This window comes from Tachypleus tridentatus, chromosome 13, assembly GCF_004210375.1.
Source record: "Tachypleus tridentatus isolate NWPU-2018 chromosome 13, ASM421037v1, whole genome shotgun sequence".
In the NCBI taxonomy this organism is placed as follows: domain Eukaryota; kingdom Metazoa; phylum Arthropoda; class Merostomata; order Xiphosura; family Limulidae; genus Tachypleus; species Tachypleus tridentatus.
The window spans coordinates 262,070,878-262,090,327 of NC_134837.1; the positions used below are offsets into that span (position 1 = coordinate 262,070,878).

General features: G+C 31.7%; 1 protein-coding gene across 1 annotated transcript; it reads left to right on the forward strand.

The window, feature by feature from the left end:
• Window positions 1-181: 181 nt before the first annotated feature.
• LOC143238570 (epithelial sodium channel subunit gamma-like) lies at window positions 182-14,107 on the forward strand. The gene is made up of 10 exons (XM_076478920.1): window positions 182-311; window positions 2,499-2,608; window positions 3,186-3,349; window positions 4,476-4,565; window positions 5,099-5,213; window positions 7,616-7,688; window positions 10,163-10,277; window positions 12,401-12,429; window positions 13,550-13,625; window positions 13,926-14,107. Exons 1-10 carry the CDS (start codon window positions 289-291, stop codon window positions 14,085-14,087), a joined length of 957 nt encoding a protein of 318 aa, XP_076335035.1. The 5' UTR covers window positions 182-288; the 3' UTR covers window positions 14,088-14,107.
• The last annotated feature ends 5,343 nt before the right edge of the window (window positions 14,108-19,450 follow it).

Genomic DNA, 19,450 nt, shown 5'->3' on the forward strand with positions numbered 1-19,450 from the left:
AAATTGTTATAAAATAACATATTCAGTTACCAATATAAATCTAGTACGAGTGAATAGAATTTTACTGAAATGTTAAGAATGTGACTTTTTACCTCCTTTGTAGCTTTACCTTTATCTCTTCTCTTTTCAGTCTCGTTCAGCTGTTTCTTCCTGTAAAAGAAACGACCAAGATAAAGTCAGTCATACAGTGACATTCGAAGATTCTTCAACATCTTGCACAAATTAAATACAACTTTACGTCAGAAACTTGGACATCAGGCACAGGATTTCATTAAAAAATGCACTTGGATGGATGAGGATTGTAGCTACAGGTATACTTCCTTAGTGTTACGTGTAATAACGAATAACAAAAGTTAGGCTTAGGGAAAATGAAATCAAGCAAACAAACAAGAAGACTTGTAATACGCTCTTTAACAATCTAATTAAAAATACAAAGTTGGGTGAAAGTCGCAGATCATTTTCCAAACAAGTTTTCTGTTTAAAAAAGAACTAACAAATAGACTCACTAGTCATCGTTTGATTGGGCGTTTAACAAACGTTAGATCTTTAAACTGGATTGTTAGGTCTTTGATTTGGACGTTTGTAATTCTTGACCACTTTCACAGCTCGTCCTGTTTTTATTTCATGTTAGTCCGGTTTGTTCATTTTTACCATCTACTTGAAGAGTAAATATTTCTTTGTGGAAATGGTGGCTTCATTGTCTCCGAGAGGCGGGTTTGATAAAAATTCACTCAATATATTTTACCAGTACCGTTTCAACCATAACTTGTTTTCCTTCTTCACAGATTTTGTCTGATTGGGCCACACCAATTTTTAACATTAATACATCAAATGTTAGTTTGAAATTTTTCCCGAAACGGATACGAAATACACACTGCTGGTTGAAGTAAGTCAGTGTACCATTACATACTATTTTAGCTCTTAATGATATAATTCCCTGCTAAGAGATGACCAATATGGTTTCATACTGTTGAATTATTACCTAGTAACAGATTACCATCATGGTTTTGTAGTGGTAATAAATATCCAACATACTTTTGTAGTGTTGAATCATACCCTGGTAACAGATATCCAACATACTATTGTAGTGTTGGATCGTCACCTGGTAGTAGATGTCCAATATGGTTTTATACTGTTGAATTATTACCTAGTTATAGATTACCATCATGGTTTTGTAGTGTTGGATCGTCACCTGGTAGTAGATGACCAATATGGTTTTATACTGTTGAATTATTACCTAGTAATAGATTACCATCATGGTTTTGTAGGGTTTGTAGTATTGGATCATACCCTTGTAACAGATGGCCAACATGGCTTTGTAGTGTTGGATCATACCCTGGTAACAGATATCCAATATGGTTTAGTAGTGATAGATCGTCACCTGGTAGTAGATATCCAATATGGTTTTGTAGGGTTTGTAGTGTTGGATTATACCCTTGTAACAGATGGCCAACATGGCTTTGTAGTGTTGGATTATACCCTTGTAACAGATGGCCAACATGGTTTTGTAGTGTTGGATCTTTTTATGGTAACAGATATCCAACATACTTTTGTAGTGTTGGATAGTCACCTAGTAGTAGATGTCCAATATGGTTTAGTAGCGTTGGATCGTTACCAAAGTCCAATGTCCGTAACTGGTTTTGGGTCATCCTTGCTCGTGGCTTGACTTCTTCAGACCCTAACATTCTAATACTAGTTCTTCCAAGAACTTGATGATAACAGGGAATGTAGTTACTTTATACGTGACAGAAATGACTGTTGTTTACTTCAACCATTACTTAGTCGGCTCCTGTTCTCAAGACCTCTTGTAGATTGCGTACCAACTGTAAGAAAATGGCCAATTAGGTTGCAGAAATTAGCATTTCTATATTTAATCTAATCCTTCAGGCACTCCTAGCAGTTAAATTTTAACGATAGTGTTTCTTAATTGGAGGAAAAAACGACTTTCAACAAATTTTCAAAGAGTTATTCTTGTTTGTTTTCGTTTTTGTTATTTACCAATTCTTCTTTGTTTAATTGTTGGATAGAAAAAACACAGAATCGGGTAAATCAGTTTGTAATGACTCCAGTGACACAGAAGTACAGATTAAAATATGCAGGATCAGATAGATCAGTTTCTAATGGCCCCAGTAACACAAAAGTACAGGTAAGAAAAATACGGAATCACGTAGATCAGTTTGCAGTGACTCCAGTAACACAGAAGTACAGGAGAAAAAATACAGAATCAGTTAAATCAGTTTGTTGTGACTCCAGTGACACAGAAGTATAGGATAGAAATACAGAACCAGGCTGATCAGTTTGTAATGAGTTTAGTCCAGACTTGCAAGATTAAAATTATTATTTACGTACACTAGTGAAATATGTGAAAGTATTTGAAAATCTAAAATCTGTTTTGTTTAAGTTAAACAGAGAGATTATCGTTACTGTTTCATGAAACATTCCTTATCCTGTGAACGTATTTTGTTGTGTGAAAGCTTTAGTTAGTCTTTCTTCTATAGGAATTTCACAATCTTTACATCGTATCTGTATGGAAACTGCTTTACATTTAACGCAAACTGGTCAAATACGTCAGTGACAAAAAAAGTGAAATCTGTCGGAGCCTTGAGTGGTAATATGTGATTATTATTTTTATTATTTATTTATATTTTTATAAATTATATTCTTATAGAAAAAATACAAATTTCAAGTATTCCAATTGCTTTCCCTTGCAGGAGAAAAATATATCTCCTGTGGAATAAGTTCCTTCAGAGATTTTTTTAAGATAGCCAATACGTAAAACAATATATTTTGTATTTAAAAGTTTTGATATTCAAAGTGATAAGTCTGTGATTTTCAAAATCAGCAGAACGAAGTACGACTACTAAGTGAATATTGTATTAAATATCATTTTTCAATACCAGTATCTTCGGTTTGTGACCAATATGGTACTGTGGTAAAAAATGTTTTTTGTGTTTTTTTATGTCGTGAATACTAGAAATGATTAAGGTTTTTGTAGATAACTTAAAAAATCAAGAGGGATTACTGAACATTTTACACTTCGTATAATTTGTTAAAGAAATGTGTGCATGTTTTACCCACGTTCCAAATTGATTTCGCTAGAAACAGTGTAAATTACGAAAGATATTTGCGTAGCCTTCGTTTAATACGATTACTATACAATGTTCCTTTATCTGAGTTTTTGCTAGGTCTAACGTTGGAGTTGAACTTAGAACGAGATGAATATCTTGATGAAATAACATCTACAGTTGGTGCTCGTGTTGTCGTCCATGATTCTCGTATTGTTCCACAGCCTGAGAACGAGGGTATCGACATTAGTCCTGGATTGCAAACGTCAGTAATGGTTTCCAAGGTAAGTTTTAAAGTCCTCTATGAATCAAAAATCCTTAACTTAAGAATCACATTTTTCTGCAATTTATCAAACTATTTTTTTCATATTTTTAGATCGTAGATTAAAAGTAGAAAATTCTGCGATGTATGTTCTTATTATTTAGTTTTAAAACTAAAATTATTTTCACCTAAACCTTGCCCGTGTGCTTATATTAATGAAGTGCAGAATAATTATTCATACATTTTAAATGTTCAGAAATAATCTCTTCAAATGAAAGATTCTTAAACACTAAAACAATAAAAAACAACAGCTATAAAATCAGGAATATTAAATATTAACTCTTTTAAAAACTTTAATTGGCTGACTTTATAAATGTTATTTTAGTGCCTAGAGGACTAATATGTCTGTTTCAGCTTGCTTGACACTACACCGTTGTTAGGCCTAATTATTTCATAGATTCGCTATTTTTTAGCTACTAAGAAATTATTGTTACATTACAGGATTTGTGCTGCATATAAAGTAGAATTGTAAATTGAGTTTTGTCTGCTGATATTTTTATTCCAACTGATGAATTATGGTGATGTAGGAAAAGACTCTTGGGCATCGACATGTTGCAGAAAAAAAGAAGATAGATTTAAAATATGTGTTTTTCTTTTGTCGCAACTACATGCTGATTTAAAATTCGTTAAGGGAACGAATTAAGGGGAATATAAAAACAACAACGAATCCCTTACCTCTAATGTGATTTTTCTATCATTATTATTAGGCCTATTCCATTCATGGGTGGAAAGTGCATATTCATAATAGAATATGGAACCGGCCTTAGTAAGATGAAAGCCTATCAGGAGGGTAATCAGAACACACAAGTTTCAAAGTAGAGTAGATATATAGCTCCCTCCGAAAGTTCTACAGTTAAGAATTATATTTGGCAGCTAACTGTTATGTTAAATAATTACGTAAACGAAATAAGAAAATCTTATTTTAGGGGATAGCGACACACCAAAGCAGCCGCTCGTTTTATATGACTTCTGCCCACGGATGACTGCGCAGAGGAGACATTTGACTTTGATATCGCGCTATTTGACCTCTAATTATAAAACAACAAAGTGAAAGAGTATAAACCAATTCTGTATATTTACTATTCCAGGTAACTTTCGAACGTCTGCCTCCTCCTTATAAAGACGGGTGTCGTAACTACCATAAAGATGAGTCGCACGGACCGGCCACTCGACATTTGGTATTGAAAAATTTGATGCTTTTGTGGTGGAACAAAGAGCTTTTGCACATCGTGTTGATAGTATATAACAATCTAAACTAGGGGGCTCGATCTCTCACGGTGAACACAGTTGATAGTATATAACAATCTAAACCAAGGGGCTCGATCCCTCACGGTGGACACAAAATATTCCGTAATGTAGATTTCCTCTAAAAAACAAAGAAACTAACAAATAATAATATATTATGATTATCAGAACCTGTTTATCGGTATATAATATCTTATCATAATTAATTATTAGGACCAGTTTATCAGCATATCAAACTACATTATAATTATCAGGACCAGTTTATCAGTATATAATATTACATTATAATTAATTATCAGGACAAATTTTCAGAATAAAATACCGCATTATAACTGTCAAGACCAATTTATCAATATATCATTCTACATTATAATTATCAGAACCAGTTTATCAGTATATAGTACTACATTATAATTAATTGTTAGAACCATACATTTGACTAACATTTATATTTACGTTTTAATAGGATTGTTTCTTCGATTGTTTACAAGACCTTAGTTTAAGACTATGTAACTGTACTGATCCATCAATGAAACTAAGAGAAGGTTTTGAAATATGTTCACTAGAATCGGATGCCCACGGTAAGTGTTGAACTACTGCCTATTTTAGAATTTTTGTCTAAAGTTACACAAAGGGCTGTAGTACCAACAGTATGACAACTGGTGAACAATATAATAGCTTGTCAACAGTGTCACAACTTATCAATAGTACATAAGCTTGGCAATTGTATGATGGCTCGAAAACCATATCCACCTATAACGTACGGGATAACGTAGTTTGAAAGAAGGTATGTTTTATTATATATCTACTCACTGCAACTAAAGAAATCCTCTTTTGGGTGTCAGCGGAAAGCTAAAAGACTTACAATGCTAAAATCGAGAGTTTCATTCCCTGCTGTGGTGGAAGTGCAGATAGCTCATTGTTCAAGAACCGTATGTTATATGAACATTAATACAGGCAGTATTTAAACAATAAACACAACTGTAATACAATAATGTAAAGTTTGATACCTCAGAAGTAAAATATCAGAACATTAAAGTCTAATAGAGAAAACTCTTTTGTACACCAACTGGGTAAAGTAAAAAAAACTGAACACTACATCTATGTTTTATTAGCCCAGTTAGATGATGTGTTATTTAACCCAATTGAACTTACATCTGTGTTTAATTATATCAGCCTAGTTAGATGATGTGTTATTGAAACCGACTGACACTACATCTATGTTTTATTAACCTAGTTAGATAATATTTTATTGATCCTGACTGAACACTACACCTGTGTTTTATTAACCTAGTTAGATAATGTTTTATTGATCCTGACTGAACACTACATCTGTGGTTTATTAACCTAGTTAGATAATGTTTTATTGATCCTGACTGAACACTACATCTGTGGTTTATTAACCTAGTTAGATAATGTTTTATTGATCCAGACTGAACACTACATCTGTGTTTTATTAATCTAGTTAGATAATGTTTTATTGATCATGACTGAACACTATATCTGTGTTTTATTAACCTAGTTAGATAATGTTTTATTGATCCTGACTGAACACTACACCTGTGTTTTATTAACCTAGTTAGATAATGTTTTATTGATCCTGACTGAACACTACATCTGTGGTTTATTAACCTAGTTAGATAATGTTTTTTTTATCCTGACTGAACACTACATCTGTGTTTTATTAACCTAGTTAGATAATGTTTTATTGATCCTGACTGAACACTACATCTGTGTTTTATTAACCTAGTTAGATAATGTTTTATTGATCCTGACTGAACACTACATCTGTGTTTTATTAACCTAGTTAGATAATGTTTTATTGATCCTGACTGAACACTACATCTGTGTTTTATTAACCTAGTTAGATAATGTTTTATTGATCCTGACTGAACACTACATCTGTGTTTTATTAACCTAGTTAGATAATGTTTTATTGATCCTGACTGAACACTACATCTGTGTTTTATTAACCTAGTTAGATGATGTTTTATTAAACCCGACTGAACACTACATCTGTGTTTCATTTACATGATAGAATAAACTATTATGTAGTAATTAATTTTGATATCAATCAATGCTAATTTATATTTTACTTTCCTTTTCTACAACAAAAAACAACACATTTTACAATTTGGGCTTTAGATGCATTATAAGAGTTACAGTCATACAGTAATTGAATCCGAAGTTTATGAACGGGTGCTGTTGACTAGTCATTTTCACCTTTAATCTACCAGTTTAAAATTAAGGGTTGCCAGTTCAGACACCTCTTGTGTAGCTTTGCAAGAACATTTATAATATAACGTGTAAAATGCACATGAATTAACTTGTTGCTGGTAAGAAGGTACAGACTTACCTGATTGTGACATGTCTCTTTCTTTCCTTTGCTGGAAAGTAAAATAGATGTGTACCATATTAGAATAAATAAAAGAAATAGTATAAACTATTATTAATCTTAGAACAAGTTGAAAAGCTAGAAATGGTGTAAATATGTAATAAGAGTTTGAGGTTTGTCACACGAGCTAATGTTATCATTTTAACGTAAAACCTTTGTTTGATGTGTTTGAGTTGAATAATTAATGAGTATAGATATTTCTGAATAACGTAAACTAAAACTTACCTAAATGGAATGTTGAAAAATAAGTTAATCAGGAAAACTTAATTAAATATACGATTAAAATATTTTTGTTAATTGTTTGTTTGTTTAAAATTAAGCACAAAACTTCATAATGGGGTATGTGTGCTCTGCCCACCACGGGCATCAAAACCCGGTTTTTTAGCACTGTGACTTCGCAGACATGGTGCAGTTGGGATTATAATATTAAAGTTACATTACAAAAAACAAGGTTGAAATAGCTTAGTCTGACTGAACAGTACAAACATTAAGGCGTCCTCTATTAGTATACTAATTCACACTATTGTTATCGTGATTATAACGTTTGTACCACTGCGTGATGTGTTTTTTGTTTGTTTTTTACTGTAGTTTGCTGTTTGGACGACGTTTTGGGGGGTCTGAAGAACAGGACACTAAAATGTGACTGTCCACTTTCTTGCAGGTAAAGTACAAAAATGGTTTCACAGATTTTGTTATTAAAATATTATTATTATTTTACAGAAACTAAAACGTGTTAATTGATATATTAAATGTGTTTGATGGAAGTAGAGAACGATTAATGTGAAAACGTGCCATATTATGACTTATAGCACAATATTACTCCTGAGTTTACGACTCTTGGGAACGTAATACATTTACATCTGGACGAGTTATTGTAACGTATGAACTTTAAGAAGTATTGTCGTGTGATATTGACGAGTTATTGTCCCGTATGAGCTTTAAGAAGTATTGTCGTGTGATATTGACGAGTTATTGTCACGTATGAGCTTTATGAAGTATTGTCGTGTGATATTGACGAGTTATTGTTACATATGTACTTTATGAAGTATTGTCGTGTGATATTGATAAGTTATTGTTACATATGTACTTTATGAGGTATTGTCGTGTGATATTGATAAGTTATTGTAACGTATGAGCTTTAAGAAGTATTGTCGTGTGATATTGACGAGTTATTGTCCCGTATGAGCTTTAAGAAGTATTGTCGTGTGATATTGATGAGTTATTGTCACGTATGAGCTTTATGAAGTATTGTCGTGTGATATTGACGAGTTATTGTTACATATGTACTTTATGAAGTATTGTCGTGTGATATTGATAAGTTATTGTTACATATGTACTTTATGAGGTATTGTCGTGTGATATTGATAAGTTATTGTTACATATGTACTTTATGAAGTATTGTCGTGTGATATTGACGAGTTATTTTCGTATGAGCTTTATGAAGTATTGTCGTGTGATATTGGTTAAGTATTGTCACATGTATGTGTAACAATCTAGACGAGATACTGCTTTGTGTAGTATTGATAAATTAAGTTTTGTTGCGTGCGATCTGGGTAAGGTATATGTGGTACATACTGAAACACTTGCTTTGTGTAATTAAAATAACACGAGGGATTATCTGCTCTAGCGGTCCCTAATTTAGCTTTGTGCGAATATCAAAACAAAACTAAAGAAAAGTGTTTCGGGTGAAAAATTCACACCTACAAACAACAAAAACCGTGTTTTTTTTCATCCATTCAATGAGAACTCAGAGTTGTATTTTAGAATTAATTTGTAAGTCCATTCACTTGCTTCTGTTCTGTGGACTTTGTACACGTGGTGTAAATCTTTTAATGATATTTTTATTAAAATACGGAATGTTCTAAAATAAGCTTATCTGACATTTCTGGATCTATTTTAAAAGTTTTATTTAAATTTTGTGTTAAAGGTATGTTAAAGATTTAACTGTCCCGTGAAATACACTTATTATTGTTACAGCGACACCTACACTAAACATTTTATCACTATTTACCATTAATGATAATATTGCAGTCCTCAAGGTAATTTAAATATAATTTTAAAATATATAATTTTAGTTGATTTGACATATTAATAGGTAACACACAAAATACGTATGTTACGCATCTAATCAATCACATCTTTGTAACTACAAAATACTAAGGTTACGTCTTTAGACAATACACATCTATGCAACTAAAAATATGTAAGTTACGTCTCTAATCAATATACATCTGTGTAACTACAAAATACGAAAGTTACGTCTTTAGACAATACACATGTGTGTTTTTCTGAGGAATATCTTTTTACGGGTCCACTATAAAATGTTACATCTGTAAACAATACTTTTACACAATTAAAATAATTTCTCAACTCTCGAATTGTACTTTGCTGCGTTATACCAGTTAATACTAGTTAATATCTATGCCTTCCATTCACTCACACAAAACTGAGAGGTAAAATAAATAAATGAAAACAGATTTATCTGTCGTTCGTCTGTTCCTGTTCTTATTGTAATGAATCTTTATATGAGTTGAGCCAAAGAATCACAGAGTCAGTTTCCATTATAGAGCACTAGATGTTATACAATCCATAAACCCGTAGCATAGTGAACGGAGCCAACAAAACTGTATTAGTAACCAGCAGTACAGTGAACGTAACTGACAAACCTGTATTAGCAACCAGTAATACAGTGAATGTAGCCAGTAAACCTGTATTAGTTTAATGTGGCACATAATCAGTGATGACGAGAAAACCCACTTGTAGAGAATAATATATATAGTTAAAACGGCTGGTTTGGATTGAGAAAATTTTTATGTTGAGGAGCGAACAACGTTTCGACCTTCTTCAGTTATCGTCAGAAGAAGGTCGAAACGTTGTTCGCTCCTCTACATAAAGATTTTCCCAATCCAAACCAGCCGTTTTTACATATATAATGTAGCATATAGATTGTTGAAGGAACTCTAATTTATTAATTGTACTGTTTGTTGGTAGTTAACTAGATAGGCTGTTGGTCAAAAATATTTCTTTGTTTAAGAGTAAAGGTTCAAAATGGGCTATTTACTGTAGGGATCGAACCCAGGATTTTAACATTATTATATGGAACATGTACATTAATCACTATATATATTTTTTCAGAAAGTCAACATTTGATATGACCTTGTCGTCATCAATGTTGTTTAACATGGAGGAAGAGTCAGAGTTTCCAGAACCTTCACAGGAAACAGTCCAGAGCAACTCAGGTTCGAGACGTGTAAGTGAATACACATGTTTTGGTATCTATCTTTGTCTGTGTTAATTACAAATGTAATTTTTATTGGTCAGTTTTTTTTAACTTTACGTAATCGAAAACATCCCAGTGTCTTTTGAAATTCCAGAAAGGTCAAATGTCTACTGTACAGATCTAGGTAAACATCCTTGTAGATGGTATGTATAATCACAGTTTGTGTGTGTTTTAAGGACGTTTGTAAGATACGCTGTGGAACGTTAAGTAAGCTCAATTTTATACTTATTAATACGGGACGACCATTCGTGGTTTCTGTCTCGTTGTCCCGCTATACTGTAACCAGTAGAGGAATGGTGGTCAAATACAATTGTTCAGTCAGACAAGAATATTTTATGGTTTAAAGTTACTGATGGCCTTGTGAACATTGAAAGGATGTTCTGAAACAAACAGACTAACATTCCTTTCTCATCATCTGTACCTCATACGTTCAGGTGTTTTGACGATGAACTGAAATTTTAATCTACAACTTGAAAGACACTTTGTAAGCACATGGGTTAAATGACCAAATTAGAAAACCCACTGGTGTCTGGATAGTGAGGAAAGCTAGCAATAAACAAGCAACATACGCCGCCACAAGTTTTATCCAGTTCATTTAACTGAGTAACAAGACTAGCTGCCTACACTTTTATAACGCATTCATATTTAAAATTGTGTGATCTTACCATGTTTCGAACCCCAGGTCCTTGTATCATTGTATGTTGACCATTGAGCCACGACAGACTTTTAACGGAGAATCTCGTTCACGTGCTTTTGTTCGACCAATATCACAGGCCTGCGAATTTAAACTTCATAAAAGTTGTTTTTGTTTTAATAACGGATTTTCCTTTATTCACCTACGTAGATTTTTTAAAATAATATTCTCATTTTTTTCTATCATGTAAGGATTTTTTTCTACAAATGGAGAAGAAATAAAACTTACTTGAAACAAATTATTATTTAGTTTACCACAATGAACATTTGTTATTATTTTGTTTATTAACAAAAATACAAACAAACTAAAGAAAAGGGAAAAAACATTGATGTCAAACAAATATGTTTTTCATTTATTCTGAATTGTGTACGAATTCTACATCTTCTGGTCTCAGGAGTACGCGTTGTGGTTTTTCTTTTATATATTGTGTCCGGACCGTCTCGTTTAAATGACCAATAGTAATTAGCCATCATGCTGATTCTCCACCTTTCCGGTTACCTCCTCTCCATTTCCCTGATGCTTTCATGAAACCTTTCTCTTTGTTCTTCACTCATGGCACTAAAGAAAAATTAATGTCAAAGTGCATCCCTAAACTAATTCTGCGACCGGTTAACCGTTTATATACTTAGGGTGTGTTTCTGTTGGGTTGTAAAACGACCGATGAGATTTTCACTTGGCGATTTATTTAAAGAAACATGTTTGGTTTGTTTTGAATTTCACGCAAAGCTACACGAGGGCTATCTGCGCTAGTCGTCCTTAATTTAGCAGTGTAAGGCTAGAGGGAAGGCAGCTTGTCATCACCACTCACCGCCAATTCCTAGGCTACTCTTTTACTAACGAATAGTGGGATTGACCGTCACATATAACACCCCCACGGCTGAAAGGGCGAACATATTTGGTGCGAAGAGGATTCGAACCTGCAATCCTCGGGTTACGAGTCGATTGTCTTAACCACCTCGCCAAAGAAATGTGTATGTAGCCAGTGGTTGTCAATATTTTAAGCATAAGCAAAATATGACCCGATTTCAATGAAAATGATTCACTTACGAAAAAAATACATGTTATGATTGTTACATGTTATGATTGTAAAATATATAAGTGTCGAAGAAAAATGGATATGGTTTTTGGATTCAGCGTTCAGGAAATATCATAGTACGTATAAACCTGTCAAGAGAATAAAACCATCACAAGCCTGTGTATTTAATAAAAATACACATTATTTAAGCATTTCTAATATATTTAGAGACAGTTTCAATAAAAGTTTAGGTGATTAATCTATTGTAAGTAGCAATTAACGTAAGTGAGAAAAACAATGCCACTCATATTTATCCATTGTTAGTGGAGTCATTACCATGATATTATTTACTGAAAATATTACAAACGTGCATTTATTTTACAGGGTTTGCGTCAAAGTTGGACCTCTTCAAAGTAAGTTAATTGAAACGTGCTTGAAACGTTTGTGATTTTTCTAATATGAACAGATTTGTATATAATTAATTACTTTTAATATTTTAGATATTAAAAACGCTACGTGTACACTATGCTTCTTTATTTAATATTTATCATCATGGTTGCATGATGGTTCGTAGCGCCATCTATGTCATACTTCTGTCATAACTCAATATTTCTGTTTTGGTGAGTTCATCTCATAACGTGCGCTTCTTGTCGAATCTGTAATTTCACTAAATTTCAGACTATTGAGTAATTTTATGATAAGCATGAACCTTTTGATGTTTCTTGTCAATAAAACTCGAGTGTTCGTGGAAAATCAATGAGTTGAAAGTTCCTACTTTTACTACGGAAACAGCTCGATGTGTTATTCAATGAAAAAAAAACAACACAAGAGGGCTTTCTGCAAAGAAAATGGCTGTACATATATCTGTCTAATATATAGTAAGAATGCATATTATATTTCTATTTCAACTAATACCTAAAGGTTGTGACGATTTGGAAAAAACTATGAAAAAAAATCCATCTATATGTATGGCAACATAAATATAAGTAAATTATTTAGGTAGACAATTAATTTTCATATACATTAACCTGTTAACTGCTAAGTATTTCAGCTGCTACAATACAACTGTAATGCTTCTTCATTTTGTAACTTTTTTCTGACGCCATTGTGGATCGAAAGTGAAACAATTTGTAAGTAGGTCAAATGCATGTATGGTGCTGACATCTAGCGTTGAAGTTAGGCGTTATTGAGAACGAATTAACTTGTCCGTGGCACTGTGTTACCGATCGGCTTGGACGAGTTATCTCGTCTACGGCACTGAACAGGTTAATGTGAAATAATTGAAATGCCCATTTTAGCTTTTTCTCCTTACTTTTTGTTACCTTCGGACTCTAAGTTTAACAGGTTGTTACGTTAAATTACTGTCTCAACTAAAATTTGTTTGAGAAATTATATTAAAAAGATGCAACGAACTACAAGACCCGTTAGTAATTACATATGTATATACATATTTACGTTTTGGTTGTAGTTAACTAAAATTATGGACGCTAATATTTGGTTATTGTACTGAAATAAATGTTGATTGTTTTTTAGTGAGAACTTCGCCAAACTTCGTGTGTTCTACAAAACGTTAGATCACATAATCTATAGGCAGCAGCCTAAGTATCAGGTAAGAACTATTTGTTCTAATTTTTTGATTTTTTTTTCTAATGAAAACAACCAGAATGTTTTTGTAACTCATTAGTTTCGGGTGTTTAATAATAAGTGAAACATGAAACATGAAATTATATTTATACGACTTGGTCTTACGCTACACATGATGAATTACAAATGTCAATATTGTACGTGATATATTGATTAATTATAAATATCAATATTGCATGTGACATTTGATCAGTTACATATGTCAATATTGTATGTGATATATTGATGAATTACAAATGTCAATAAAGCAGACATTTTGTTTCAGAGTAATGAAATCTTTAGTAACCTTGGTGGACAACTGGGACTGTGGCTAGGGATCTCCTTAGTGGCCTGGTTCGAGGCTATAGAGACCATCTACCTGCTGATTGGATATGTATTTTATAAACGACAAATCCAGAAAGAAAAAGCACAAGATGTTAATAAGTGAAAGTAACTTTTAACCTTTCATTAATAGTTTTCACGAAAATCCTGTTTGCAGATTATGTGATTAAGGTTTTCAATTATCGTTATTATAAATATGGTTTATCCTCATTTTTAAATAATGATTTATTAATTTTCGTATTTAAAATATATATATATATATATAACTTATAAAACCAAATAGCTGCCTGAAATAGTGTTACTTCCTATTAAACACAATTCACAACACCTGTCCATAATTTGACCTCTTCCATGAAAAACAACAACACAATAATGGTACTTTCTCTTAATGTCGCTTTAAAATACCATCAGAGCTAAAACTAATTTTAGAAGCTAGCACTATATGTCCAATATCATAGGAACATTCGTAGATTGTTCTAGACATAATTTTTCGCTAGAGAGCGCTATCAGCAGTAATTGTCAAAAACAAAAACATTTGGCACTGTTGTGTAACTTAACAGAAACTCTGAACACTGTACAGTTACTGTACCTTTATCAGATTATATGAAATATAAAAGAAAAGTAGTTTTGGAATTAACCTAATAAATGTAGCTGTTACTTATTTTTATAAACATGTTCGTCAGGAGATATTCATATCAGAAAAGTTTTATTTAAGTAAAAATATTGACTCCTCTATGCAGTACGTCTGTGGATTATTGAATCAATCCTATGACTAACTCTATGGAATACGTCTGTGGATTACTGAATCAATCCGATGACTAACTCTATGGAATACGTCTGTGGATTACTGAATTAATCCGATGACTAACTCTATGGAATACGTCTGTGGATTATGAATTAATCCGATGACTAACTCTATGGAATACGTCTGTGGATTACTGAATTAATCCTATGAGTAGCTCATTTATAATCACCAGTTTTTATTAAACTCGTGACATAGTTCTAAAATAGTTTGTATCTCGCTTTCATCCATGTGCAAACATAATCGTGGCTAGAGGTGAATGTGTTTTTTCATATAGCAAAGTCACATCATGTTATCTGCTATACCAGGCGAGGGGAATCGAACCTTTGATTTTAGCATTTTAAATCTGTAAACTTACCGCTGTATTAGAGGTGGGCATCGTACCTAGTGCCTGGTAATAAATTCCGTTCCTATGTGATAGCGCACCTACACACATAAATAATATGTTTCTTTTCATAAACTGACGTTTTTAGAAACAAATTTCTATTCCCTACGTTGCTGGTAAGTAACAAAGAATTGGGATAAATTTCTTTCCCAAACAGTAAAAAGTTAAAAAGTGTAAAAGGAGAAACAGTAGTTCTCGATTTATAGAAAAGAAAAATTAAAACGAAATGCAAACGAAAAAATTCTTTTAAAAATAATAAGTTAAAAATTACAGAAAAGGAATGTTAATCCTTTTATTCCAGAAATTGAAAATTTAAATAATTGTAAAGAGAGAACACAGAATATATATACCCCTCTTCGTGGAAAATAACAACTTTTACACATTAATATAATCTACCTTGTCTCAGTGGTAAGTTTCAAAAGATATTACGTTAAAATTTGGGGTTTAATTCTTGCGACAGACTTGATAGAAAATTGGCAAACGTCTTTCAGAAAATAGAGTTTAAAAAAATGTAAAGGTGGCGGTGGTAATCGTAATCGGCTATAGGCTTAGGATGACCAGCCTTACTTGAGGTAACAGTGCTCTAAAATAAAATAACTTTTACTGCTTCCAAAACTTGACGAGATACCCGATTCACTGAAGTAAGTTGGATTGATAGCAAAATACTGTATTGGCGAGTTATCTGATTCAGTGAAATTAATTTGATTGCTAACGAAAAGAGAAACAGAAAGCCGTTTTTTTTTCAAACGTAATTCACATGTATTAATTTTAAATTAAAAATAAGAACTTGGTTTTTGTTTCTTTTGAAGTGGAGAAAATACTGTAAATTTATTTAGTTAAAATGTATTCAACAATTGTTATTTTTATTATATATATATTTCAAATACTTAAACGAAATATGTTACATCGAAGTACTATTTTGTTTTCAATTTCTCAGTCAATTTTATTTTTGTCAATGAAAAACCAAAGGAAAAGAAAGACAGGTCTGTTGTTTCAGTTTAGTGTGCTTAGAAAATATGCATATATTTCATTAAATATCTGAATATTTTAACAATTACTGATTTGACGCAAAATTTACATTTATTAAAGATAAACTAATTTTTATTTCGTGTTTTTCTACTGTATTTCGCTCAGTTTACGTGTGGTATACTTATTTGTTTGTTCGCTGAATTTCGGGGAAAGCTACTGGAAGAACATCTGTGTTAACCGTTCCTCATTATAAAATGATACACTAGAAGGAAGGTATATTGTCAACACTACCCAACGCTAACATTTAAGCTACTCTTTTACCAAAGAAGAGTGGGATTTAACTTCACATTTTAATGTTTTCGGTGACAGGATTAGAACCCGTGATTCAAATTCCCTAACCACCAGACAAAGCCGATCGCAACGTAAATTCTTTGCATTTTCTATCTGCTAAGAAATACCACAATTAATTTAATTATTTTCAAATTTTACACTTTGTTATTTAAATAAGAACGTTTCATTTACCTCTTACACTATATCTTATTTACTTTATTAAGTTTTTCTTTTCAACTCACTATTTTACCTCATTCAGTACTCTTGTCTTGAATTCTGCGTTCAGTTTCAATATCTTTAAAGTTTTGGAAACAGGAATAATATAAATTTATTTATTTTTTGAAATGGTATTATATTAAGTTTCATCTAAACAATTCTGAGACATATACAGCATCACTGTAGACTAAAAGTCACGGTTTATCGAACAAATAGTGTTGTTTTATATACAAAGCATCTTTAGTAATTATGGATTTTGTTTTCAATGTTTCTCACGATTTGATTTACGAAAAATTTCTAACAGTGCCCTCTTTTGACAAATATATTAACTTTTAATTCTTAATAAATCATGAGTGTTACTGTTGAAAGATTTAAACAATAATTAAATCCTTATTTTCAAACATATATTGTTTCAAACAGTGTCCTTTTTTGACAAATATATTAACTTTTAATTCTTAATAATTGGCCACTGAATTGCGGTAGAGCTGTGTAGAACGGTTTATTTTCACTCGAAAAAAGCCGGATTTCTATTGAATAAATCATCCCGTAAATAAACGAAATTTGTTACTGCTAATTGCTACACGTCGGCCACACCACTCATAATGTTAATAAAGCACCAAAAAGAAAAACAAAACACGTCAATAAAGGTTCGTTACACAGCGCATAGTAATCTCACTAAAACCGATGATTAGAGGTTTCTCTCATAGTGCTATTAAGAACATTATAAAAGTTTTTCTCAACTGATATAACAAAAGAACAACTTATTCAGTAAAATCCAGCACTGTGCACCTTCCTTCGTTGTCTTAGTTTTACTATCCAGAAAATATTTAGTATAATGTGTTAAAATAACGCTTTGCATAGAAACAATATATGTTTGAAAATAAGGATTTAATTATTGTTTAAATCTTTCAATAGTTACACTCATGATTTATTTATTGTTTAAATCCTCCTTTAGTAACACTGCTGTGACTTATTTATTATTTAAATTCTCCTTTACTGACACTATCGTAACTTAATTATTGTTTAAATCCTTATTTGGTAATACTGTCATGACGTAATGACTTATGTATTGTTTAAATCCTCCTTTAATGACACTATCATAACCTAGTTATTGTTTAAATCCTCATTTAGTAATACTGTCATGACTTATTTATTGTTTAAATCCTCCTTTATTAACACTATCATAATTTATTTATTGTTTAAATCTTAACAAGGAACAAGTACCATTATTGTACTCATGACACCTGGTACAGAACAGAACTTTTATCTACATCACGTGTATTGTTTCAGTTCTTCCTGATACTTGGAGGCTACTATTATCTTGTTACTGAACTTTTTAAACAGTGTTTACCACACAAAAACTAATACCTTCATACCTATTTTAGATTAAGTAAAACAAACCATAGTACAGAATTTTTTTAGTATTTCTTCTTTAACTACAGCCACAACTCAACGTACTGACTACTAGATGACCACGCTCCTTCTGTTTGTTTCTTTCAATTAACCATATTTTTGCTGTGTATTTTAACAACTTCACTCCTACAATATTTTACTGAGTATGTTATCTTGCTATTCAACCATGTTTTACTTCGCTTTGTCTATATTTATGAATCTGTCATATTCAGACCTACTGTTATTTTATTTTGTTTTGACAGAAATGTGATGTATGGTCAAAATGTCCAATTTCTTATCCCACTTCTTTCTTATTGATAGAACTATTAAATCAGTTTCATGATAAACAGTTGTTTAATATTAGAAAGGATCTAATAATAATATAACATTAGTTTCTTGATAAGCAGCTGTTTACTGTTAGAAAGGACCTAATAATAATAACATAACACCAGCTTCATGATACACAGTTGTTTACTGTTAGAAAGGACCTAATAATAATAACATTAGGTTCATGATAAACAATTGTTTAATATTAGAAAGGGTTTAATAATAATATAACATTAGTTTCTTGATAAGCAGCTGTTTACTGTTAGAAAGGACCTAATAATAATAACATAACACCAGCTTCATGATACACAGTTGTTTACTGTTAGAAAGGACCTAATAATAATAACATTAGGTTCATGATAAACAATTGTTTAATATTAGAAAGGATCTAATAATAACATAACATAATTTTCATGATAAGCAGCTGTTTACTGTTAGAAAGGGCCTAATAATGATAATATAACACCAGCTTCATGATAAGCAGTTTTCCCTGTTAGAAAGGATCTCATAATAATAATATAACATCAGTTTCGTCACATGCAGTATTCACTGTTAGAAAGGTTCTAATAATAATAATATAACATCAATTTCATGAATAACAGTTGCTTCCTGCTAGAAAGGACCTGATAACAATAACATAACATCAGATACATGATAAACAGCTGTTTACTGAAAGAAGGGATATAATAACAATAATAATAATTCAAATATCAAATCAGTTTCTCCGAGGATAAATTGGAGATGAAAATGTTCCTTGTAACAAATTTACCTGGAGATTTGGTGTGTAATCTCAAAACGCAAGTTTCATATCCAAATACTGAATATTTTCCTTGACGCCCTTTAAGTTTATAACAAATCCTGAACACTGTGACAGAAAATAAAAATAAAAGTATTTCTTTTCAGATTTTCCTTTTTTTTCCAATTTCACTTACCTTGAATGAACAAACGTTATTATGATTTCATATAAACCATTAGACCCACGATTTACGTTAAAAATACAGGTAAATTAGCCATTTATTCTGTTTCGTTGAACAAATAAACAATGGGT